Source organism: Typopeltis vanoorti, chromosome 4 (genome assembly GCF_054136105.1).
Source record: "Typopeltis vanoorti isolate ZY-2024b chromosome 4, IOZ_Tvanoo_1.0, whole genome shotgun sequence".
In the NCBI taxonomy this organism is placed as follows: Eukaryota; Metazoa; Arthropoda; class Arachnida; order Uropygi; family Thelyphonidae; genus Typopeltis; species Typopeltis vanoorti.
This window is the reverse complement of record NC_143552.1, coordinates 97,563,743-97,586,592: the sequence shown is the minus strand read 5'-3', so window position 1 is coordinate 97,586,592 and position 22,850 is coordinate 97,563,743. Positions and strand designations below refer to the sequence as shown.

The 22,850-nt window shown below is 34.7% G+C and overlaps 1 protein-coding gene across 1 annotated transcript in view; it reads right to left on the bottom strand.

Annotated features, from left to right (window-relative positions):
* LOC150107531 (uncharacterized) overlaps positions 1-7,105 on the bottom strand; it is a 102,915-nt gene extending 95,810 nt beyond the window's left edge. The window contains exon 1 of the mRNA XM_090391367.1: positions 6,992-7,105. Coding sequence (XP_090247493.1) covers positions 6,992-7,070 — 79 coding nt within the window. The 5' untranslated portion in view covers positions 7,071-7,105. The remainder of the gene's footprint in view (positions 1-6,991) is intronic.
* Positions 7,106-22,850: the final 15,745 nt, after the last annotated feature.

The following is a 22,850-nucleotide window of genomic DNA, read 5'->3' as shown; positions in this document are numbered from 1 at the left end:
ACACGAGCACTTACTTATAATTGCGGATAAATCATTACATCTTAACTTGTTCAAAACCGCGATTTCCATTTAAATTTAATAACTCTAGTGATATTGACAACGTCAGAACGATTTATTTATTTTTTTTAATAATTTATGATTTTCATTATACAGCTCTCGGCATGTCACCACATCCAAGAGATGTGGTGACAGCCCAAGAAAGTAGGATGTGGAGGAGACTCATCATTAACAGCGACCCCACTTAAGTGGAACAAGCTGCAAAAGAAGAAGAAGAAGATTATACAGCTCTCGGCATGATGCCATTTATTTCCCAAACGAAGTGTAAGCTATCAACTATTGGTCCTAACTTTTGGATATCGATTAGGAAGTTAGTATCGCTAATCCATATATTGATAATATATCGATTAGGGTACGCGCTGTTAGCCTAGTGGCTATGCGCTTCGCAACCATATGCCTGGGAAAGGAGTGTCCTGAGTTCGATTCCCGTTGCCGACGTGAAGAGCTCAAGGATCTTTCTCAGATATAGCCAAGTTAGCCGGTATTGGACGCGGACAGCAGGGTTTTTCCTCCCGCAAGCAGGAAAACCGGCCCCGTGAACACACGCAGCTACAGCCATAGAATTCCGGGAGATATAGAGCTAGTCACCTTATCCTCGGGACGGGTACGACTTAGGACTTAACATGGCTCTTTAACAGGCCAGTAGGCCTAATACGTAGAAGGGAGAAGAAGAAGATACCTAAACCCTAATTTATATGTTATTGTATGCAACTGGAGTCATATGGTCGATTTTTCTGAGTTCTTGGATTAAACGTTTAAGTTCTAGACAACAGCTAAACAGTTGTCTAGAAAAGCACTGCTATTCGGCGACTAGCAGTGCTTTTCTAGACAACTTTTCTATTCGGCGAAAACCTAATCGAACTTATAGCATTTTTCGTCTGGTAGTCCAGACGAAAAATGTTTTAAGAAGTGATATCACAAGGCCACCCAGACACAGTTAAATAAAGTACCAAAAGCTAATACAAGAAAATCGTAAATTGACTTGTATCCAATGAACTATAGATGAAAAAAAAATGCTAATTTTTTTTTAAATTATATTTTTAAAAAAAATTTAATATAAGAATATAAGAAATATCTCATATAAGAAAAACAAAGCGAGCGAAACTGAAGATAAAATAAATCTCGGGGCTAAATACAGCCCCACCTTCGGTGATCGATGTTATATTCTAACAATCGTAATGTTTAGTTAAGCGTATACTGCGATGGAACTCTGGCATTTAATTCCTTGGATAATTGCCGAAGCAATAATAATCAAGTGTTGGATCCTAACACAAAGAAATTCTGAAAAATAAAAAAAAAATGCACATATATAAGCGGGCGAGCGCGCGAGCGCACACACACACACACACACACACAAAATTATCTCTGTTGTTTCAGTCAAGAAATAACTTTCTTTATCACTAAAAATACACGTATAACCACAGTGATTAGTTTTAATACGTAAATATTTCATCCCAAGTATCTTGGGACATCATCAGTACAGTAATTCAAACAATACTAGGAATAACATAAAGTTAGGGCATGATTGCACGGAGTTGAAAACCTAAACCATTGAATCTTTATTTAAACATGAACGTCTATATAAAGAAAGTGCTGAAGCCCTACTACACAGACCAAATTTAAACCGCAACGGCGTTCTTACTATTCCTAAAGTATGGGAAATTGTCATACAAAATTGTGTAAAATAGTCTCTTTACATATGTTTTTTTTTTTTTTTCAGTTATATTTTAATTTACTTCTATAACACGTTACTGCACGCATATTGAAATTCCAATATAATCAATGTGCTCTAACTGTATGTTATTCCTAGTATTGTTTGAATTACTGTACTGATGACGTCCCAAGATTATTTAAGTATTAAAACTAATCACTGTGGTTATACGTGTGTTTTTAGTGATGAATTCACTACAGTTTTCATTATATAAAAACTTTCTTTATAGCAGTTCAAAAAGTAATTTACCAGCTCCTGATATGTGTGAACATTACGTAAATACTGATAGCCTCGTTGGGGAAGGAGAGAATGCGACCCACAGTGTGAGAAACTATCTGCAAGTAATAGCGTTCAACAACTGGCTAGCTGCAGGGCACACACACGCGGTTGCCTTAGAAGTGGCCCACTAGCTATCCGATATGCTGTTGGTCTCCCTTACTATACTCGATTTTTCCCCTCTTCTCTACGGGACCCTACACCCATTTCAAAGAAGACGTTGATCACCCCACCCAACTTCCTTTTGTGCTTATCAATCGGCCTTTTATCAAGGTAGTACAGCCGTTGGATGAGAATATTCCTGCATAGCTTTATTTACATGTGGATTTAAAAGGGAAAGAAAAAGAAAAGAAAACTTGCTTGGCTGTGCTCTGAATGCCATTGTACAGTCGGATGTCGGAATGCGTAAAAGAAAACTAGATAAGGAACAGATCAGTGGGATTATCAGAAGCTTAAGCGTTCTACTCAGTTACGACAAGGTGTATTCCTACGGGCCATCACCACTGAATGAATATGTGTCGAGGAATATTAAACTTAGATCCAACACAGAAGTCCATGATGTATTCAAATTATCTCTAAATAAAATCCCCAAATAAGAATATTTTATGCTGAACATCCATAACATTTTTGTTATTTGTATTTCAAACAGCAATATGTACGATAATTAAAGTACAGGTTTTTTAAACCTGTCATAAAATTCAAATTTTGGACAGTTTTTTTTTCTTTAACTATTTAAACCCTGACACGAAAGAGTGCAAAACCTATAAGCATATCAATGCTATGGTGTAGAATATATTGGAAATGAATAAATACTACATAGTGTCGCTATCAAAACTTCCTATTCTTAACAACAGAGGAGCTTTAGTAGTGAAAATGATGTCCACTCCGAGAAGAAAACATTTTGCTTAATGAAGTATATAAAAATCAGGTGTGGATTTCTTAGGAAATATGAGAGAGGAAAAAAATCACTAATGCTCAGATTATGTATAGCATAAACAGTTCGAAAACCAAGAATGCATTAGTTAAAAAAATGGTCCTTTTTTTAACCAACAAATTAGTACAGAGTATGAGAATAGAATTTACTTGCTTAAATTTGAAAACTTGAAACCAAACTAAACAAACATAGCACTCATTTTGCTATAATCTTCAGAAGAAACACTTTAAGATTAAGGCTTAATTGCTGGCTTTTTTTTTTTTTTTAAACAGCAAATCAATTCCCGTGTAAACAGCCAAGTGAATCGCCACAGAATTTGAGTATGCGGAACAGAAGAAAATTACCATAGTGTTCATCAAATATGAAGGTTGTATAAAGTTTGTTACTTAAACGCCAATGTTTTTTGCAGGACCTACAATTACAGGAAACATTTTCCTAACATGCTAATTACTTGGCAGCTATTTCAACTTAATGATATGTCTTGTGATTTTATCTTGCCACAAGATATTTATTTTTCTTCCTCATTTTGATAAGCGCGTGCAAGAACATCTTAATAACACGCAACCATTGCAAAGGATAGCGTGATACAATAAGATACCACATGATTATCCTATCCCTGAAGGTCGCTGGACTTAATGGAGTACGATTTCTTCTTGTGAGGTCACATGAAGGGATACTCTGTACCACTTCTTACTGGCGGTACTGAAATGTAGAATAACTGAAGCAATGTCGTCAACCACCAGCATGGTTGATGACACTGCTGGTGGCAAAAATTCTGAGATGAAATATATCGCGATTTACAATGACTTACACAGCTCACATTCAAGGTAGATGGTTTCATTTCATGTGTAAAACATTAATGTTTCTTTATGTAGCAGTAATTCCATTTTGAATAAGCATACAGAGTGATTTTCAACTTAATATGTTTATCATTGGGAATTTAAACAGAATTGCATTTTTTTTTAATCCCCGCCAACCAAAGTTGGCAAACCTACGGTACAGTCGAAGACGTGACGCATTCAATAGGCTATATAATCTTCTCCCAGAGAAATTATGGCTCACTAGGCCATTCTTCATTGATATTTGATTACAAAAGATGTAGCATCATTTTATTTTATTTTCCATGGATTATAACAAGTTCTAATTGTGATCCTGTACATCAGTTAATGCAAGGAATATTTTGAACTTTTTTGCTGTGTGCTAGAGAGAAAGTAAGTTGATATCGAGATTCTATCAAGTGAATTTTTATTGTTCTAACAATAGGGATCAATATGAAAACTTCATAGAAAATATAGCACCTCTTTCTCCAAAGTAGCTCAATGAAGGTATGAAAGGTACGAGACGGGCTTTCTTTGTATGTAGTAACAATGGAAGAAAGTTCTATTTATGGTTTAAAGGTAGTTGAGCGTACCCATATATCCGATTTTATTTTTCTTTGGCAATGCAATACATATACTGGTATAAGTTTCCATAGAGAGGCACAAGTTTTTTTTTTTTTTTGCTTGTCGAATAAGAGAATTTTTACTTGGTATTCGGAAAACCACATCTTCCATTTTCATGATTTTTTATGTGACTCCCATCCATGAAAAGCTTTTATAATATAGTATTCATCTACATTGTGGGGGGCTAAGGAATTTTTTTCCCTATTTTTATTAATTTTATATATTTTTATCGTCTCATCGCCAAGTGTGAGGCCAATGGGCGATGAAATTAATTTCCCACCTAAAGTCAGTAACAAAACATCCATGGATTCGAACTTATTGTTTGAACAGTGTATTGCGCTAACCACACAGCCAACCAATTTCTTTCGATCTAAATATTAAAAAGTTCACTGATTAATTCAATGACACAAGCAACCTTAGAATCTGGGCAAAAAACACAGTTTTATATCTAGTGTATTCAACACAAAATAAAATCTGAACTCCTCTATATGTCCCAATAAGAAGGAAAAAAAGTATGAAACAGCGTTTCAAGAGAGTTCATGTCAGACCTTAACGTTTATACTAAACAAACGCTTCTCTTTGATTTGGTGCGTGGATTCGTTCATGGTTGGGAAATGGCGCAGTGACAAAATAGAAAAATGCTTGCTCTAGGCTTTATTTCTTAGTTCAATGACAAAGCTGAGAAAGACTAACTCAACTGTACGAAAGAAAAAAAAAGTACATTTACAGGTCAACTCCCTCACTTCCAGAAGACGCTGTTTTTTTTAAACCGGTAAAACCACCCTCACACACAACGATGGTTAAATTGAGGAAGAACAAATAATTGTTAAAAAAAAAAAAAAAGTAGCGTATCCCGCACTTTCGCCAGAACCGTTTTACCAAAGATAATTTATAAATCATCCTCCAATTTGGGAAAGTGGGCGGCGTAAATAATACTGTTATTGGTGAATCATATTGCTCGGGTAATAAAAGATAAATAGGCTGAATTTAGCTAAAGTGACGTCATTTTGCATGCTACTCCGATGTACGGAGGGGGGGGGGAGGAAGGAGGGAGGGATAAACTGATGATAGACAATAAAATACACTGGCAACACCTGCTTACTGGGAAGAATATCTCCCCCAACGGAGCTGTTTAATCCGTACTAATAACTTAAGTATGAGACAGTAATGCAAATGACCATGTATCATTCGAGATATTACAAGTAGATTAATATCTCGAAGCCGTGAATGATACGTACGTATCGCCAACAACTGATTTTGGAAACCGAAATTTGATATTTATTCTCACAGTCCATTATGATTGGGAAATGTTATTCTGGATAAACTTAATCAAAGGTGAAATCAAACAACAGCATCAAGAACAAAACCATAAACAGATATAAGCAAATAATATGAGCAAACTATTTTAAAGATTGTTCACCAGCGTTACAGTTCAAAAAGCCACGAGTGGAGACTCGTCTTAATGACTATGCGTTTTAAATTAAACTTGTCACTTTGGCCTTCGACCAAAAAAACCTTCTAAGAAAATGTACTTATTCGTGACCATTTCGATAAAAAAACGGGAAAAAAAATTGCAAGGAATATATTCCAACTAAGTACCAAGGATAAACATACTTGATACTTGGCATCCAACTTTATTCGTCAAGGTTATTCGAATTCCTATGCCCAGTAAAACATCCTTGTAGTTCTGATATAATAAATGAAATGAAAAACACGTAATAATGAATCTTGTCTGAACAAGTGTTTTTCGGGTTTCTTGAAATCACTCTAAAAGCCACCGATTACGTATTATTCCTTTTGTTCGTGGAATAGCATCTTTTTTTTTTTTTTTAATCAAACTATCAAATCAAATTGCAAACTCTTGCATACAATACCAACAAAATGCCACGACAGCGATTTACTGGATATTTCTGGCACGCCGCTAGTCAAGGAATAAAATGTTAGTGCCTTAATTGAAAGTCGTCGAAAGTGTTAACGCGGATGTTATTTATATTTTTGACACAATTAGCAGCGATCGGGACAAAATTCAACATTTACATAAAACAGTTTCATTTCTGATAACATTATTCATCGTATATTTAAATATATGAATGTATAATGATACTTATAAATAGTTAATTTCGTTACACAGATTCAGTAGTGAAAAAGATCCAGTGCTAAAACCTTCGGCATTCTGATAGGAAATGTTTAAATGATAACGGAACAGAAACATATACTTCACCCTTAACATTCGCTGTTTTAAAATGTTAAAAGTAACACTGAACAACAAGCAGGTGTTTCCAGTTTACCTAGGTTAAACTTCTAACAATCTTTAAAACCTTCTAAACGGCATACAAGGAAGAGGATAATGAACAGTAAATTTTCATTAACTTTCTCCATCATACACTTAGTAAATCAAAACTAAACGAACTTTCTTATTAATAAATCAAACACCTCTACTGCGCGCTAAACAAAACTACGTATTTTAAGAAACGACCATCGCTGTCCCGTTTCATCATCTCCGTAACCTAGGCAACTCTAACAGCTGGTAAATAGCAAGCACCCTATCGGAGAAGTCTACTAGTCTCTTACCTTGAGCAAAGCCAGCGTTGATGACGCCGAAGAGGAAGACGAAAATTCCACCTAAACCGTGCGCTTTAGCGGAACTCATGATTTCCTTGGAGCGTCTCCAACCATTTTGCCTGCAGCGCCGTCAGTTCACTGTACTACATATAGTCGCAGAACAAAACACGCTTACCTTGGCCTTGGTAAACATCGGTTCAGTGCTGCCACCTTTAGGAAGAACATGGAAGTAATCTTCCATATATATTTCCTTTGAAGGATGCGGTAATTCACGAACTTACGTAAGTTTAGTATAGAAATAGACACGATAGCAACTTAAAAAACCTATTTACGATTTGCACGGCTAACAAAGCAGATTTTCTGCTTTCAGACAAGAAAAGACAGCTAAGTTTAAAACTGCCAAAATCTCTCAATAGTTTTCTCACGGAACGCTTACCTGAAGAACCTTTCTTCTCTAGTTACTAGCGTCTGACAACTTTTTCCCCCCATCCCCCTTTTCTCCCCTTCTTCGTGGTCATCTCTTCTTCGTGATTAGTCCTTGAACTGTTATGCTCGAGTTACTACTTCACTTGATTCACGCTTGGTGACTCATGGAGTTCTTTTTTTTTTTTCTTGAATGCCTTTTCAATACTTCCCGCGTTTGCCTTCTATGCATGCTCACCTGAGTAATCACGTGCTAATCGCTTTTGCACATCTGAGTACTAATATGGACAAGAACTGTACTCACTGCGCATGGTTGCATTTCAAAACTCGAGGATAAAAAAAAGGAAAAAAAAAACCTTAACACGAACAATTAATAAAAACCTAACAGATGTATCAGTGAAGAAATACACGTGATACTTTAATTCGAGAGCAGGAGATTTGTATCTAGATTCTAAGTCGTGTTAACCAGTGGCTTTAAGGAAGGAGGGAAGATCTTTCAAACCTCTTTTTTTTTTTTTCAGACAAAACAAGCAGGAAATTGTGAATTTTCTTTTAATAAATTAAAAGCATTATTTTATTATCTATGTAGAATAATATATATATAATCATTAACATTTGAAACAAACAAGCGAAAATTGTAAGTTATACGTATATATTAATGAAAACAAGATTAAAAATCTAAAATTTAATAAGCATTTCTAAATTCCTTGCGGGTACCAGCGATTGGTTAAATTACAAAATAAATTACCTTTATCAGTCAAAATGAAATAGTTCAATCGACTGTGATATGCTTAATATTTTTCCTTACTACTTTATGGTCACTATCTGTTGGCTGCGTAAACACCGATAACAATCTATCAATGCGCAGTCGTCGTCTTGCCCGCCCTCTATTTAAAATGCTACAGAATTCCAAGAATTTCCCAAATTATTTTAAATATCCAGTTATGCGAATTTCCTTTTAACAAATTTTTCTAAAAAAATTTTTAAAAAAAGTAAAATATATTTCTAAAAACAAGTGAATAACTATCACTTAATGCTGTTTTAGTATCGAATAACCAAAACTCTTATTGAAGAATTTGTGACCTTAATGACTTTGTGCAATGCATTAACAAAAGGTGAATGTTCTCCACTTAGCTCAAAAGTTATGTCAGCTAGCACTTTCACACATATGTGCCATTAACTATTGTGGACTAAATCGGTCACATTGCTATTGTTTACACGGAATACTTGCAGTTACTTACATATGCTAATAAACAAGATTTTAAGAATATCGCCTTAAAACTTCACCATAAGTGCATATGCTTTGCTCTCAGACTGTTTGTCTGTTTGAGGGGTTTTAGTATAAGACTAGGTAGCAGTTTAAATTCTATATATATATATAAGTTCCATATGTCATTGGTAGTATTAGAATCCAGATCCATCCAACATATTCGCTCTTCCACGTGTGCCACAAAAACATCTCTTTCAATGGGTAATGATATAGTTACTATTTTGTTTTACTTAAGATTTTGCGTAAGGAATTCTTAAACTGTTAGGTTTTTCTCTCTACCCTTTTCTTTGTCGCGAGTTTATATAATTGCATAAAATTAGAAACAGAAAAACCTTACGTGAAAATTGTTTTAATGATGTCAAATTTTCGTCTCAGTATCGAAGGTATCTTCAGTGACAATGGTAATGGAATTTAAAATATCTACAATGAAAATGAAAGTAATTACGCTATGGTGACGCATTTTAAAAAATACTTTTATTTGTATTTTACACCCTCTGTTCAAAAAGAAACCGAACTTTTCGAAAATAGAAGAAACTAGTGGCACTACCTGTTGTATCTTTGTGCTGTCGAAAGTGGAAACCTTCATTAGTATTGTGTTAGCTGTTTATAACATTTGTTTCATTAGAAGCCGAGTTATAGTACCAAGAGTGACAGTGTGTTTTGACGAACGGTCGGTCGTCACGATATTCATGCCGTACGCGACGAATTCTCGCTATCAATCGCTTCAAAATTTCGAGATAAAACTCACCATTGACCGTTTAGCCAGGCGGAACGAATTCTTTGTGGATAATGCCCTTGGAATCGTAGAAACAAATCAGCATTGTCTTTACTTTTGACTTCTTCAAGCGACTTTTTTTCGAATGCCCCTCTTCTGGTGGTCTCCACTCAGCACTCTGTCACTTTGTTTCGGGCTGATACTCAACACCACGTTTCGTCACCAGTAACGATCGTTTTAAGAAAGTTTGAGTCCTTACGAGAGGTTTTAATTAGGTCCTTGCAGTGTCCAATTCGATACATTTTTGGTCGTCGGTCAACCTGTGGGGAACAAATCGCGAATTCAATTTAAGAAGGCCCAAACTCTCGGTCAAAATGTTGTGCACAGTTGATTTTAGAATCCTCCCCAATTCATCTTCAATCAATCTCATGGAGGATTTCAGGTTTTCTTTGATGAAATCACGCACTGAACTTCGCTCACTCCAGTTTTGGACGGCCCTGCTTTTCGTCGTCCTCAAGCGTCTCACGACCACTTTGAAATCGTTTAAACCACTCGTAAACTTGAGTACGGGATAAGCATTCATCACTGTATGCTTTTTGAAGCATTTGATGCGTTTCGGTAAACCTTTCACCAAGTTTAACACAAAAGTCAATCGCAGCTCTGTTTGAAACTCATTTTCCGACCGTTCGTCAAAACACACTGTCACTCTTGGCACTATAACTTGGTTTCTAATGAAACAAATGTCATAAACAGTTGACACAGCACTAATGAAGGTTGCTGCTTTCGACAACAAAAAGATACACCAGGTGGCGCCACTAATTCTATTTTTGAAAAGTTCGGTTTCTTTTTAGACAGAGGGTGTAATTATGTTCTATTGCCCATTGAAACATTCTACTGAAGACGCATTCGATATTAAGGCGACAAATATTTTTCATTATTAATATTAGTTTCGTTTTTTTTTTCCGCTCTCAAATTTTATTCAATTATGAAAACTTACGTGTCTATTCTAAGACAAGTTTCTATAATATTCTTTCCAAGTCACAAGAAACATGGGAAGACAACCTCGCGTATTTTTTTGCGAAATCTATTACTGTCACTTAAATAAAGGACAATATCGTGAACTTTTGCATTGACTAGATGATGCTATTTTATTTAGTATTTATTTTTGGAAATTGAGACCTTACTCTTTCATTCAGTACAATTGAATAATCGATATTTAAAGCAAAATGCGCCTATTTAAACCAAGAAAAACACTCTCTTAAAAATGCTTCGACTTCTATCAACATCACAGTTTTTTAAGTAGACCTGTAGTTAGTCAAAAAATGTCAGAGGATGATTTTAGCGGATGATTTCCAAAAATCATCCGCTAAAACAAAATAATCCCTACTCTTATGTATATATAGTGCCTGCCCTCAATGTCTATGCGACTATGAAATCAGCCATTTTCAATTTACACGGAAAATTATAATCGGCAAGTACAATTATCAGATTCTTGAAAACACAGACGTTTTCCATAAAACGATCTCGAAATCTTTAGTTAAGTTATAACATTCTGGATATTTGAAGGTGGCAGGGTTTTTTCTCACGGGATCTCAAGTTTTTCATCCTGCAATCAGACAAAGCAGCCATAAGAACAGACGCAATTATCTACATATAAATAAAATGTTATAATGTCATAACATTACCTACGTTATTAAAATTATGGTTACGGAAGCCAAGGACAATCGGTAGGTCGTATTTCCTAAGGGCCTACAAGTTTCATTGATGAATGAGATATAGTTCTGAAGCATTTGGAAAAATATAACTTGAACGAAAATCATTATTACTCTGCTTTGAAGCAGAGTAATAATAAAAATCAAGATGCATAATTTCTTAATTTCTAGCCGAAGTTTCAATCATCACTTACATCATCCAGAATTTACGAACACATATAGGTGGTGAAATATCTTTTCAATATGTCAGTTATGACTTGGAAGTGTTGATTATTTTTGAGGAGGAAGAACTCAAGTGACTATAGGAGAAGATTATCCTAATTCCTTGCTAGATTTAAATTAATTGCAGCGTTGATTATCGATCTATTTGTGTACTCAACAATCTTCTTTAAAAATCCTCAACTTTTATTTGTAAATGACTGAAGCCTGATTTTGCAAACAAAATGAAAGTTTTGTCACTTTTTTTTTAAACATAATTGCGCAAAATTACCACGGAAAAGAAGTCAAGCATTCACTTACTCTTTTGCGAACTCTCGATTCCTCTATAATTAAGGATCTTTATGGTTACGTTACTAAGTTACATCCAACGCCACTGATTTCTTAATTGGTAGCTGACAGTGGGAAGAGAGAGAAAAAAAAAAAGTTGACTATTTTAACAAATTTTAGAAAAGTCAAGTATCTTTGAATGAATACCGAGTGGGATATGTGTTCCATGAAGTAACAAGCCAATGATCTTACGTTATATAAACTGCCTTGGCCCAGTCAAATGGGGAAGAAAAGACTGCCCAAGATCCGCAGGTTGGTGACCTACAACAGCTGGGGGATGGAGACATGCTGGGAGTAACACATTCATCGGTGAACACAATTTATATACCTCAGTCAATTATCTTTCGCTATTCCTGTGCTATCACTTGATATTGATATTTATATGCAGATGCTATTCAAGCTCATGCGTTTGTCAGAGAAATGATTTTGAATTATATCGTAGAGAGTAAAATTACCATTTAAATCTATATCAAATACAACCAAGAAAGAATTTTTAAGGACGAATATATTATGCGCTCTTAAAAATTAAACTAATTGTATTAAAAAGTTGAATATTTGTTGTGATGTCATTCAGGCGAGTGCATCCGGTTCTCTGCCTTATCCTTAAAATAAATAAATATTGGAAGTAATATGTTTTAAATAGAAAATTATTAAAATAATAGAAATGGAAAAGTGATGCGTTTCATGATAGCTTTATCTAGTTTGTGGGACAGGCTATATTCAAGCACAGTACAGTATATGTATCGAATGTACCTGTGCTGCGATATTTTTGGAGACTAAATTTACTATATCGACCAGTAAAAGGCATGGTTCTTATCTTGATGACTATAGTCGAGCCTCATCAACTCTTTGAAGCGAATTTATTAATTTTAAAAAAAATATGATCAGCCTCTTCGAATTGACAGATTTCGCAGAAATTTAGTATTACTGATCATGATTAAAATGTCTCTATTTCATGTTTTACTTAAGGTAAAGGGAACAGTTTTTTTTTCTTTTTTGACGATTTGAATCCCTTGTACGACGATATCATACATATACTGTATACTTCAGAGCAGCTGTAGACAAGACTTGATGAACGAACCGCATTTTGTTAAACAAAAATTTATTTACATGCAGAGAGGCTAAATAGCATTTCTCGAAAACAAATGTGATGTTGCTTGAAAAATAGTCTGGTTGAGGTTTTGGTATTAACTTATTAGATTACCTTAAAGTTGAAAATCCGGTTGTAAACAGTCAGATATGAAAGCCTGTATTTTTCGGAGTGATATGATAAAATTAGTCCGAAAATATGCCTCAAGTCCAGTCCATGCTTATTTTAAATTAAGAGGGAACTAGATCAAAGCAAGACACAAAATGCATCTTTTTTTTTTTTTTTTGTAATTTCAAGAATTTTATTAAAACCTAAACCAACACTTAAAAGTATTCTGAACAAACAATTTTCTGGACAGACAAGCACGTTATCTTATTGTTGATCAATGAGCTGCTGACCAAATTAATAGCACAATGATGATCACGAATGATTATAGATCAGGTGATTGTGGGTAAGGTCGGATTTAGAGGTTTGATATTATCCAACTAATCGTTAAGTTAAGCTTATGAGAATTATAAGCAGGAAGTGAATTAAAGAAACTCACCCGACCGATAGTGAATTATCTTATTGTACTCGTAGATGACTGAATTAGGTCAAGAAGCGAGTCGACCTGAAAAAAGCAGAACACCATTTGGTACAAAATATCTTATTAATGAACGGCTTTTAATTGATTGGTTATGTGTACGTATGTCGGTCCATCAGCGTGAATGGACTCCAGAAGGAGGAACCGATTTCGATAGTCAGTTATGAACTGTGATTTTTTTTTTCTGAAAGTTAACGACTTTTAGGAAAAACTGGAATCACTTTGATTTTTGAAATCTGATAATTATATTTCACGTGAAGGTCAAATACATTTTCCGCTGCGAAAACGACACACGAGTTGGAGTTATTAAGCATCGGTGATTTTAATCATTCTTCTTGATCCCAATCACCTTCTCGCAGTAAATATCTTGGTTTTTTTTATTTAAATTCATAAATAACTACTAAGCAACATGTTAATAAGAGATCGCACCACTAATATTACACTGTGCATACATTTGACTTCTTTAAGATTTTGTTTCTGTCCATCCTCATACTTGTTAAAGTAGTTGATGAGATTTATTTTATCAAAATTCTCCCACACAAGAAAAATCCTGCCAGATTCATGCCGACTTTAACAATTGCACGATAGACTTACAACTACCGCATGGCGATTTCTACCATTTGCCTTCGGCTTACTGGCAACCCATTTTTCATTTCAAAATTAATCGTACAAGCAACGATCGTTGGAATAAATTAACACGAATATTAAAATTTCTGAAACCAAATTTAATACGTTATATACACTATCTGCCAATAATTGTCCGGACACTAGCAATTTACAATTGATATCAGGAGGTGATCAAAACCAAAGGTGGATATACCCTAATATTGGGTATATATCCACCTTTGGCTTTGATCACCTCCTGCACCCTTTGAGGAAGGCTTGCCACCAATGTGCGGCAGACATCAGGTGGAATTTGTCTCCATTCCTCCATCAAAGCAGCACTAAGTTCAGTGACAGATCGAGGACGTACTGATCTGGACCTCAATCGCGGCTCTAATTCGTCCCACTGATGTTCGATGGGGTTGAGATCAAGACTCTGCGCAGGCCAGGGTAGTCGTTTAACACCCATCTCTTCATACTATTCCATAACAGCTTTGTGGCATAAGGCATTATCGTCTTGAAGTAACACGGATCCGTGCCATAAAAATGCCACAGTGTAGGCAGCTCTTGATTATCCAGAATATTAAGGTACTAAGCTGCTTTTATGGAACCATGGACAACGACCAGTGGTCCCACTCCAAACCAACTGAACGCACTCCACACCATTACTCTTCCACCACCAAACTCTGCTGTGGGTACAAAACATTGTGGTGACAAGCGTTCACCAGGCTGCTTCCAGACCCTGCCATCAGACAGGAAACAGGTGAACCTTGATTTATCGATCCAGAGTACCGTTTTCCACTGGTCAGTTGTCCTGTTCACACGCTCTTTGCACCAGGCCAGACGAGCCGCAATGTTCGGCTTGTGTGCCAATGCTCTTCTGTGGAAACCCAGTTCTTTTCGTAGTGTTAGTACTCACCATAGTGTTACTGGCACTAATCACGGATGGTCTGTGCCGATTGTAGCCAGTTTTGGCGTTCCACCCTCCTGTCCCTGTCAGTTATTTTTGGCGGCCCTGGAAAAACCTAGAATGTTCCATAACTTCTAATAATAGGGGTATCTGCGGACAATTATTGGTAGATAGTGTATAATACATGCATACGGTATGTATGGTACTATAGTTCCAATTCCTAAATCATGTTCTCCTAGTTATTATCCAAATATTATTAATCATGCTTTCATTTGTGATAATGCAAGATTATGTTTGAGAGATCTGTACTGATTCATAAGCACTTCACTCCACTATAATCATCTCAGTCGTAAATGCGGTGCTCAAATGGGATTATTTTAATGGTGCTCCTAATGTAGGATAATTAGGTATAGAGAATAAACAACACTGAAGAATATTTAATTTTTTTTTTTTTTTTTAAACTTCAAAGTCACCCAAAATTTCACATTCCTTGATGGGGCCCGATCGGGATCAATGGGCTTAAGGATTGGCCTTAGTCATAAAGTCTGCTTACATGTTTTAGTATAACAGTCGAAAATTTGATGCTTAATTCTGAAAATATAAGATTGCATAACAGCCCGCATCTTTTCACCGATAGTACTATTTTCGGTGTTTAATTAGTCTGATCAACTTGTCCACAAAAAGAATAAAATAAAAATAAAATGATAAAAAGCATTCTTATAGAAAATGCTAGTTTTAAATTATAGCCTTACCTTTGAAAAAAGTCCCTCCTTGTGACATGAAACGAAATAAAGGTGTGGATATATTATGTGCGTACATATTAAAATATAGTACAGTGAATGTCCATCGTTCACTATCAAGCTTCTGTAATATATACAGAAGACAAGGCTTGCTAGTCTCTCCTCACATCCCCTTTGGTTAGGTAGGAACGAAGGGAAAAAAAATCGGAATATGGGTTCGTCGAATGAATAGTGTTCAACTAAGAAGTTTATGGATTTGAGTCCCGCTATGAGTACTATGCTGTTCATCATCTCATGTGTGATCACCTTGCTCATGATCAAGGTGAACTTTAATCAAGTGGCTTGATTAAAGTACTATGGTTGATCTCCGTAGCAGAGTTCACGGATTATCTATCCTTCGGCTTATTTCTCCTAACGCTATTAAACTACTACAAGTTTGCAAAACTTTCGTGGGTGTTTTTTTTTTTTTTTTGCGCCCGTTTAATACCATGATTTAGTTACTAAGCAACTTGAAGCCTGTCCTACTAAACTTTTGAAAGATGAGGGTCGAATAAGACAAAAATTTAATTATATATGAAATACAATTGTATGTGTGCAATTTTTTTATTTTTATTTTTTGCAATAATACGTTCATTATTTCTGTTTCTAGTTTTATTTATAACTGCCACTACAGTATAAAATTCCCTAATAATTTCGTTTTATAAAAACGGGATTGAGGATAAGTTTAAGAACCTGCAATCTATTTCTATGAATGCTCATCTTGTGCTATTCAAGTGCAAAACTTCTGACCTTGTAATACATCAGATCTTTCCATAACATGCAAGCATAATTGACTATTAAGAGACTTGTTTTGAAGTATTTCATTTTAATGATTTGTAAAATTATACGTATAAATTACGGAAAGATCTGAAATATTGCAATGTCAGCATTCATAGAAATTTAAACATTGAATTTGATAATGGTTTAAAAAATGAAGTAATAACAGCCTGTTTCATTATAACTACCCAGATTTGAAATTGGTAATTTACTTGTATATTATTAATACACTATTACCTTTAAAAGCTTTTTAATTGTAGTTTAAAAGTAATACTTTTTAAACTAGTATTTTCAGTTGGTAAAAGCCGCTTCTTATTTATTGTAAAAGACTATGGGCCATGCACTTTAACATTAACAAATTGGTCAGAGAACACAGACGATTTACAGATAAATAAAAATACTATTGTGGGCAGTGGAAAATAACGTTGCTTGTAGATGGAGGATTGATTAGGTAGTGAAGATGGCAGGTTTTGTGGAGCGGAGTGCCCTTCTGCGATTATTCCCCTGGTGTCAAGTAACGTTTGTTATGTGGGTTCTTAGAGAAGTGAAAGAGGGGGAAAAAATCATGTGAATTCCATAACTATGACCGGATAATTCGCATTCAATCGAAAAGTCATATCCGGTTTGAATGCTTGAGAAATCTTATTCTAAACAAGCCGATTTCCTCGCAGATGACACGACTTCATCTGCGGGTAACAAACATGCTCATCCTTCCCTATATGTGCCTGAACACTAACACTTTAAACAGTAAAATGGACTTAGTTTCATAAAATGAAACTAATTAAATTTATAATAAATGAAACCCGAAAATTAGTATATTTTATTAAGAACATATGAAGGCACATCAATAGTCCACGATGTGGCCTATTACTTTTTTTTCTTTCATCAACCCTTTTCAGTGGTACGAAGTTGGAATAAAATATTTGCAAAATATTAGACCTTTGTAATATTCAGATATATCTTAAAATTTGCAAAATTTCATAATTTGGGTTTCTCTTCCTACCAAAAGTGAATTTGTTGCAGAAAAATGTCATTTTTGGTGTTAGAAGACTATCAAATGAATGGATAGTATTCATTATAACGAAGGTGAGAAATGTGTTGGAAACCAAGTTTTGAAAGTAATCTTGCAAAATACAAATCTTTGATATATGAGTTTCATTAAAAGTTTACTCCGTAAAAAAGCGTAGTTCTCCCAGAGAATCCATACATCTTGCATTTAATTTGTTTTTAATATCTTATTAGTCTTAACTGTTTGGAGCAGATAGTTTTCACCATAGAGAAACTAGAAATCCGAAGAGTACAGTATGTGCAATACATATTTGAAAGTTATTTTTCATGAACTCTCGATTTGTTCTCAAATTATTCGTTAAGAATCTTGTTCACTAAAAAGGAACGTTGACTGTAGGGATGCTGTGTGTGTGTGTGTGTGTGTTTAGAAGTGTATGCGCAACAGGTTGTGCATTTACAAAGCATGGCGCCGTTTCGATAATGTTACATTGCGCTGAAGTTGTATTGAATCGCCATTTTCACTACTGACCGTTCAATTTTCTTTACTTTCATTTGGAGATAAACTGTTTTTATTGATGTGCTAACTCCAAAGAATGCATCTTGCTAGTTTTCTCCTACGGATCATTTTAGAACAAATGCTAATAAACTTACGTTTATAGCAGTTGTCCTCAAGCAGTATAGGGCTTGAGCTCAGTTCTTATAACAAAAAATTAAGGCACACACATACATTTAAATAACAAGAAAATGGTGTAGGCCAACGAACACATAAGCAGTTGTTCAGTGAATAGCACTATGAACGCATAAGCAGTTGAGTGGACAGTACCGTGAAGTTGTCAATATATTAGTCTAGAAGTGCTCTCAATCTGCTATTATACATGATCCCGGTACCTGATACAGAGGTCACTGAAGTGGTTATATATATAAGGTCCTAAACAATAATATATTATATTACATACATATACAAAAATATAAATTCTATAGTTATGAATTACACTATTATGAGTTTGATTAAACTGAATTTAAAAGGAAATAGATAATTACAATATCTATAGGAGTAATTAATAAAAAAATTCGCAGATAAAACACCAATCACCACGGAATATTAAATCATAATTATTAATATCATCGAACTTATTTGTTGTTTAGAATCTTATTTGTAGACTCCTGAAAAGATCAGATACTTCCTGTCACGAGGCCTAGCTCGTCCTAATTAGCAAATTAGGAATTTCTACCCAGCCATTTTCTTAATGAATTGTGGAACAAATACAATTTTTATGACCATGTTATGTTTGATAAAATTTACTCTGAAAAAAACTGATAAGTCTGAACAAACTGATTTTTCTGATTGACAAGATAGTTTATTCTATATGGCCATAATCATCGTATAAAACATGCGTTTGTGTTTAACTAAGATCAAATCATAAGAATGACGAAAGGTCTCACATGTAGTTTAATTTTATTAACCACGAAATTTCCACTTGCATTTTTTTAATCAAATCATATGTAGATATATTGACTCATTGTTTCATTCAGTGTTACAACAAAAATGGTAAGCACTCAATTTATTTTATGTAGCTGTGTTTTCAACATGTCGAATTTTGATTCTGTATACTTGAAGTCTAAAGGTTATTCTTGCTTAAACTATATATCTTGTTTACTTTCTTATATCTTATTTCTCCGTTTAGTAATGCATGGTGATCCCATTAGATATGAATACAGTATTAACATTTTGATTACGTAACGTTATTTTAATAGATTATTTCTATCAAGCAAGATTATTTCTATCAAGCCAAAAAATTTCGAGTATAATGAAGTAAAAATAACTGAACAGAGTATCTAATTATGTCAGTATTCTTAGAATAAATGTAACATTATTTAATTATCCCAAATTCTATATAACTAATCTTAATTACAATTAATAGTGTAATAATTAGGATTTGTTAAAAAGACATGACTTACCAGTAATTTATTTTGATATCCTGGGATGTTACCTAGGTCCTCAGAATTTTCTTAAGGACAATCTTTTTTTTTTTAATTAACAAAGTATAGAAATCAGAGCGTTCAAATGACATATGCATCTGTTTGAAATTTAGTGGGAACGGTGTACCTTATTCCGTGGTTTCAAATACAAATACAGGCAGCCCTCGCTTTACGACGGTTCAATTTACGTCGATTCACAACAACGCCGGATGCCTGCTCGGGCTTTCTTACAGGTGTGGTCTGACTAAGAAACGACGCTAGCAGGCACTAGTGTTTATCGAGCTACTACGACGTATATGTATCAAACCTAGTTTTACTGTTGAATCTACCTAATTGTTCTATTTAATTTTTTTTACATACATACATACGTATTTAAATTGATAAAGTACGTAATTACATACCATGTAATTACGTACTTTACAAAAGAAGTGCAGAAAAGTTAGCAGAACTTGGTGTTAAGAATGCGCGGAAATCAATCACATTTGAAAAGAAGATGGGCAGACACGTGCTAATGTCTGTAGAAGTATGAACTTACCTCCATCGACTGTTACTACAATTATGAAAAATGCAGATAGAATAAAACAGTCTGCGCAACAATCTACGGCAGTACTAAATGCAAAACATGTAAGTTATAGCAGTGATAAACCTCATGAAAAAATAGAAAAATTACCATTATGGGTGGATGACTTGAATCAGAAAAACATTCCTCTGACGTGGGCTCTTATAACTGAGAAAGCAAAAACAATTTTTGAGGATCTTAAAAAGACAGATGGAGGCGAAGAAACATTTTTAGGAAGCAAAGGTTGGTTCATGAGATTTAAGTCTCGAAGTAAGTGCCACGGTGTCAAATTATGTGGTGAGGCGGCAAGTGCAGATGTTGCGGCAGCTGCTTTTCCTAAAGAATTTCAAGACTGTGTAGAACAAGGAAGTTATCCTCATGATCTCATTTTTTAATGTTGATGAGACTGGGCTCTACTGGAAAAAGTTGCCATCACGCACCTTCATTTCCTGTGAAGAACGTTCCGCTCCAGATTTTAAAGCTGCAAAAGAGAGACTTATGCTTTTGTTGGGTGCAAATGTCTCTGAAACTTTGAAGCTTAAACCAATGTTACGCGCCTTCAAGGGTCTAAAAGCCACGCTGCCAGTCTATTGGAAATAAAATAAGAAAGCTTGGGTTACACAAGACGTTTTTATATTAGTACACAAATTACTTTTGTCCTACTGTGCTTCGCTTCTGTAAAGAAAATGATTTGCCAGCCAAGGCATTGCTTCTCTTGGATAATGCCCATGGACATCCTCAAAACCTTGCCTGAAGTAAGAATACCATTGGATGTCAAGGTTGTTTACATGTCCCCAAACACAGCATCGTTTTTGCAACCGATAGATCAGAGGATTATATCAATTTCAAAAGCATATTACCTCCATATAACATTTATGGAAATGGTAAGTCTTGAACACTTCAGGAAAAACTATTAGACTATTGGCGGTCATTCGATATTTTGAAGGGCATTAACAACATCAAGGCAGATTGGAACGAAGTGTCAGCAAAGTGTTTAAAAGGAGCATGGCGAAAACTTCTTCCAGCATTTATGCACGACTTCGAGGAATTAGAACAAGAGGAAAATGTTATTGAAAACGTTACCAAGCTTGCGAAAGAGGTGGGATTGGACGATATTACAGCTGCAGATGTGACAGAATATAAACCGCTTTCCAATGAAGACTTAAAATAATTAGCAAACGAATTAGGTCCTCTGAGAGATATAAAAATGGCCGATTTACAACGTATCCTTTCAAGCATAGAGACATTGACTGATGAACTCTGCGAAATGGACCACGATTGGGAACCGGGTGCGAACGTAAAAATGAGTGTAATCGCATCTAATCGACCTTATTACACTGAACTCCTTAAAGAAAGAAAATCTAGGCAGTTAACACTGGATACTTTTTTTCAAAAAAAATGCAGGTGATCCGAAACCAGAAATTTCAACATAGAAATGTATAATATCTTTTCGAAGTTTCATATTTTTTGTATGTAATTTTGTTTTCATTATTAATAATTTTATTTTAACAAATATATATGTATGTATTATCAAATCTTTAAATATAATAATGTTACATACTTCTGTGCAGTCAAAAAAATGTGCACATGAACATAACTTTGTACCTCCCATTAAAATTGAGTTCGTTTTACGCCCGTTTTTTCAGGAACAGAAGTGAGGCGTAAACAGAGGGCTGCCTGTATTTGTTTCCACGTTAATTATATTGTAATATATTGTGTAGTTATGCACCTTTTTATTTTTCGATAATTGCATTTTGACTTTTGTATTGTATTAATGATTTTTGTAAATTTTAAATATAAAATGGAACAACTTCATACCAATATAATAGCTATTCATTCATTTTTGTTGACATGTTGTTCGTATATTTTTCCCATCTTCCTTTTTATCATCATAAAAATTAATTTTTTGCACTTGTACGCGTATTTCTAAACAACTGCATTAAGTGTGCGATATTATTATACTGTTCTATAGGGTAATATAATAGTGTGTATTCATACAGTATGGCGTTTATTAGATAACATTAAAGTATATGTAAGTGTTTAAATTATCTTCATTTTTTTTTTGTCTTGAATATTCAAAGCTATTTCATGTTTCACCATATCGCAAAGTCATTTTTTCCCCTGCATAAATGAAATTCTTTGATTATTCCGTGTAAACTTGCGAAAAACGCATAATTTTAATAAACCATGAAACAGCAGCGTAAATTTGGATAACGAACATGATTTCGTTTTATAAATAAATGCGACGACTAACAAGATTCAGCAAAGTTATAAAAATTTATTGTCACTTGTTACAAAAATATGTACAAGGTCCTCGGGGATGAGGATTTTCGATGTTGTATCAGAAATTCTGAAATAAGTTTTAGAGCAATAAGACTGGCACGTGACCCCCCCCCCTAAAAAAAAACTGCATATAAAGGGAGGAAACAATAAATTAAGGTTACAATTTGTTAGAATAAAGCTTAAATAACAAGCATTTAAAACTGCTTAGCAGTAACAGAATTAAAAAAAAAAAACAAGTAGTTTGGTCAGGTACCGAACACCTGTAGTAAACTTCGCCGTCAGCTTTGCTCTGAACTTCAACGCTTCCATCAAGGAAACGCAGTCGCGAGAATATTTTCAGAGCAAAACTAAAGGCTATTAACAACCATAACCAAATTCAGACAGTGGCTTTTTTTGGCTGCTATTCACAGAAGCCCAAGTTCATATAAAATATTTACAAACTCTACTGAGACAAACGCCAGGAAATAGGCCTAGCGGTAGACAAATAAAACATCTTTGGGTAACGAAAGACACAACAGAAGTAAATAAACAAACTCCTTCGATACATGCCATTAGGATTTACAAACATCTTACCTACACTTAGAGCACGAAACAATGGTAAAGCACCCAGCTATGTACACAACAACTCAC